The sequence below is a fragment of the Neofelis nebulosa genome, chromosome 1, assembly GCF_028018385.1.
Source record: "Neofelis nebulosa isolate mNeoNeb1 chromosome 1, mNeoNeb1.pri, whole genome shotgun sequence".
Taxonomy (NCBI): Eukaryota; Metazoa; Chordata; class Mammalia; order Carnivora; family Felidae; genus Neofelis; species Neofelis nebulosa.
This window is the reverse complement of record NC_080782.1, coordinates 155,211,479-155,215,885: the sequence shown is the minus strand read 5'-3', so window position 1 is coordinate 155,215,885 and position 4,407 is coordinate 155,211,479. Positions and strand designations below refer to the sequence as shown.

At 36.9% G+C, this 4,407-nt stretch overlaps 1 protein-coding gene across 1 annotated transcript; it reads left to right on the top strand.

Annotated features, from left to right (window-relative positions):
• The first annotated feature begins 286 nt into the window (after positions 1 to 286).
• LOC131492547 (olfactory receptor 2L5) lies at positions 287 to 1,225 on the top strand. Its single transcript, XM_058696214.1, has one exon. It carries the CDS (start codon positions 287 to 289, stop codon positions 1,223 to 1,225), a length of 939 nt encoding a protein of 312 aa, XP_058552197.1.
• Positions 1,226 to 4,407: the final 3,182 nt, after the last annotated feature.

The following is a 4,407-nucleotide window of genomic DNA, read 5'->3' as shown; positions in this document are numbered from 1 at the left end:
TAAATGTATGTATCCTGATAAATTCTTAGTGAATATATGTTTTTTTTAATGACATTTAAGATTTCTTAGAAAAGATTTAGGCTACTAATGCTTGCATCTTCAAATTTTAATCTCTAGGTCAAAAAATAATTTGTTGTGTTTTTTTTTTTTTTTACAAAATAGAAACATTCAGTTATTTACTTAAGCACTGTAAGATTTTAGATACTACACAACTAAAAAAAAAGCTTCATATTCTGTGATTGACTTACTTTTCTATCTGCCTTCAGGAAAATTGCATCAATGCCCCATGGAAAATTATACTCAAACATCAACTGATTTCATTTTATTGGGGTTGTTTCCACCATCAAGAATAGGCCTGCTCCTTTTTATTCTCATTGTCCTCATTTTTCTAATGGCTCTGTTTGGCAACCTGTCCATGATTCTACTCATCTTCCTAGACACCCGTCTACACACACCTATGTATTTCTTACTTAGTCAGCTCTCCCTCATTGACCTAAATTACATCTCCACTATTGTTCCCAAGATGGCTTTCAATTTTGTGTTTGGAAACAAGTCTATCTCCTTCATTGGGTGTGGTTTTCAAAGCTTCTTCTTCTTGACTTTAGGAGGGGCAGAAGCATTGCTCTTGACATCTATGGCTTATGATCGTTATGTGGCTATTTGCTTTCCTCTTCACTATCCCATTCGTATGAGCAAAAAAGTGTGTGTGTTGATGATAACAGGATCTTGGATAATGGGCTCAATCAATTCCTGTGCCCACACTGTATATGCCCTTCATATCCCTTATTGTCGATCCAGGTCCATCAACCATTTCTTCTGTGATGTCCCAGCCATGTTGACTCTGGCTTGCATGGACACTTGGGTCTATGAGTACACTGTGTTTGTGAGTACCACCCTCTTTCTTGTGTTTCCTTTCATTGGCATTGCATGTTCCTATGGCCGAGTTCTCCTTGCAGTCTGCCGCATGCACTCAACAGAAGGGAGGAAGAGGGCCTATTCGACCTGCAGCACACACCTCACAGTGGTAACTTTATACTATGTACCTTTTGCTTACACTTACCTACGCCCAAGATCGCTGAGATCTCCAGCAGAGGACAAGGTTCTGGCTGTCTTCTACACCATTCTGACCCCAATGCTCAACCCTATCATTTACAGCCTGCGAAACAAGGAGGTGATGGGAGCCCTGAGAAGAATGATTCAGAGAATCTGCTTTTTGAAAATGTAGACAAAGCTTTTTGCATATGTACCCAAGACTTGGGTATAAGTCCCTTCATCAGTGTACAGTAATTGTAAAATATTATTTTATTCTTGGATCACAGGACTAGAATCACAAGAAAGCCACCTCATGTCTGGACAGAATTGTCTCTCAAACATATATGTAATTTTAAGCCTTCTCTTTTTTATCTTTATGATGCTTTTTCTCATGACTTTCAAATGCACTCATTTTTTGCTAATAGGTTCCCAATGAAAATGGTTCTTTTTCATGTGGAAATGAACATGGAAACTGTTTAACTGAAGCTGTCATTCAGCAATAACAGTTCTACTATTTTACGTTTATTTTCCAAAATATATAAAGAGAAAAATAAATGTTTCTTGAATGTCTAGATCTAAATAATGTCAGAAACCATCTTGTTCTTCCCATTGTAGACTCAATGACTTATCTATGTATGTTGCCTTTTTTTTTTTCCATTATATGCTAACTTGGCTTTAGAAAGATGTAGGTGAGACTTCATCAGGGATTCTAAAGTCCTAGACCATCCTGAATAAACTATAACAAGTTTATGCTTCTTTTATGGAAGTGAATCCTAGGAAAATGATTTCATCTCAGGTATCGTCAAAATCAAGTATTAAGACTTGGATGTGCCATAAGAGATGAAGAAACTTTGAGGTTAGTTATAATCTGAGTGGATCAAAAGTTGAGTGTAGCTATTAGGAATTAGCGGGTTCAAGGACATTCCCATTACCACCCCCGACACTTACACATACTCAGAAGTCACTGCTATCCTTGTATTCGCTCATGCCTCTCATAGGTTATTTTATTTCCCATTCGCTACATTTCAAAGTTTTACCGGAATAAGTTGGGGAAATATCAACTTCTATACGCCAATTCTAGTCATTGATAAATCACTTTTCTAAACACGTCCCGCTATTAATCTAATAAAAACTCTCAGCTCAAGTGAACTTCCTGTTCAAGTAGATTGCTAACACTTCTCATCATTGGTAAGTGAAGAAATGCTCTTTATTTTCTCAGGTTTGGTAGAGAGGAGGTAGGTCATACCCTGCATAATTTATGGGGCACAGCACAAAATGAAAGCATGAGGTGAGGCCTCTTTTTCAAAAGCAGAAAGGGTGCCATCCTCTGTGCTAAAATATGAAGACTTTTTTCTTCAAAATTAATTTCTTATCTATTAAATGCAATACAAATGACAAACAGTATTTTGTGCCATAATTTTAAATATAATAAATAGTAATACATTGTTTTGTGATGTCATCATTGGTAACATTTTTTGCCTCATTTTTCTCCAAATTAATTTCATCACAATTTACGCTTTTAGGAACTTCATTTTTCTATCCATACATTTGAATGTGCTGTTAGTCACTGGTGGAAAATTCAAGGCGGCAATTAATTTTTGACAATTTTTAATTTGAGAAGAGTCATTATGAGTATGTTATTGGAGGTGTTTGGAGTATTTATAAGTGGTCACAGCAGTGGGGTATGTGCTTGCACAGGAGCATATATTCCCAAGGGGAATAATCTGATACATTATATCCAAATGCAAATTTTAGTACATGTAGAGTTGATGTTTCTTCAGGAAAATTTTTTTCTAATAAAGTTCTCTAATAAATCAATTTCAATCCATCAATTGATATGTAAATCTGAATTTGCTTTTAAATATATATTTAATAACTGTCGCTTTAATGAAACTTTCAAATTTCTGGTAATTTGTGGACTTTGTAAAAGACAGTGGAAGTCACTTCATGCTTCCAATACTCATTTATTCATTTTATTACTGTATCTCCAGATACAAGGTAAATTACTGTGATCTTTTTTCATGTTTCTGAAATTTTATATGAAATTTTATTATTTCTATCAGTAATATTTCACATTAAATTTTAAATATTTTTAACATTGTTAAATTGCATTTCTGTTTCTGAACTTCTGGAAATTTTCTTTGCAATATTGCGGAAGTTTCTAAAACTATAAGTTTTGGATTATTTTATTAATTCTCGTAACTTCCCAATATGCTTTATTGCAATGGCAATGTGTGTACTTTTATTTGTGGTATTTCACTGACAAAGATTACTACTACTAGTTAAGCTCCATTATCACTTCCTGTCCAGACACTCAGGCAAGATAGTTAGTAATTTTATCAATGACACAGGATAGGCTTTGAGGTGGAAGTGAGATAGGCTTATCCTAAGCCTGCCCCCAGTGTGAGTCACTGCTATTGCCAGGCAGAGCTCCTTCTGTCTCCTGGCAGTGGACTCTTCCACCTCTGTGCTGTCTCTGCCTCTGCTGCTGTCATCGCCGTCACCAGTCTGGTCCCAGTCCCAGAAGAGATACTCCCTTGGGTTTCTATGTGCCCTGGAAATGGATATACGTGTGTTCACATGAGGAGGCCAGGCATATTGCTCTGGGTGCATGCTGCTGAGCCCACCTGTGCAGGTACTGCTGCTGTGTCAAATTCACAAGCCAACGCTGCCGCCCAGCATCGTTCCTCTGCTCACGTGTACACCCAGATATAAAACTATGACGTTTTCAAGATGGCAGATATAAACCATTAAGCCAAGCAATAGCCCTTGGGAATATATGCTCCTGTGCAAGTGCACAGAACACATACTCATGAGGCCAGCCTGGAGAAAAGTAGAACAGTGAGTAGAAAGAGAATCTTATCATGCAAACCAGGAAAATGATGGGAATGCCTTCAGTTTTTCCCAGTGGTTATCACTGGAAATAATTTGAGGGAATGTGGAGTTGAACAGGGATGCCTAATATAAACTCCTTAACTATTTCAGGCAGTGAATTATGGAGGAAATCAGGACACCTTGATCTGTTGTTGGTCCTGATATCATGGCCTAACAAAATTTACACCATGTCTCTGGACTTAGATTTCTGAAAAGCAAATGAAGGCATGGTTGTTTTTACTATCAGTAAATGCTGTGTAAGTGGCAGAATAATTATTCTACATTTTTAGATCCTTGACTGAGACACCTCCTTCAACAACAACAACAACAACAACAACAACAAGAGATTAACAGGTAAAACCAAAGTTTAATACACATTGTACGTTGTGTGTATGGAGAGATCCAGAAGAAAATGAGTAACTGCCTGAAATTGACTAAGCCATTATTTTAAAAACCTTTCTCAGATAAAGGCAAAAGATGTGGGGGGATTGGGAAGGCCAG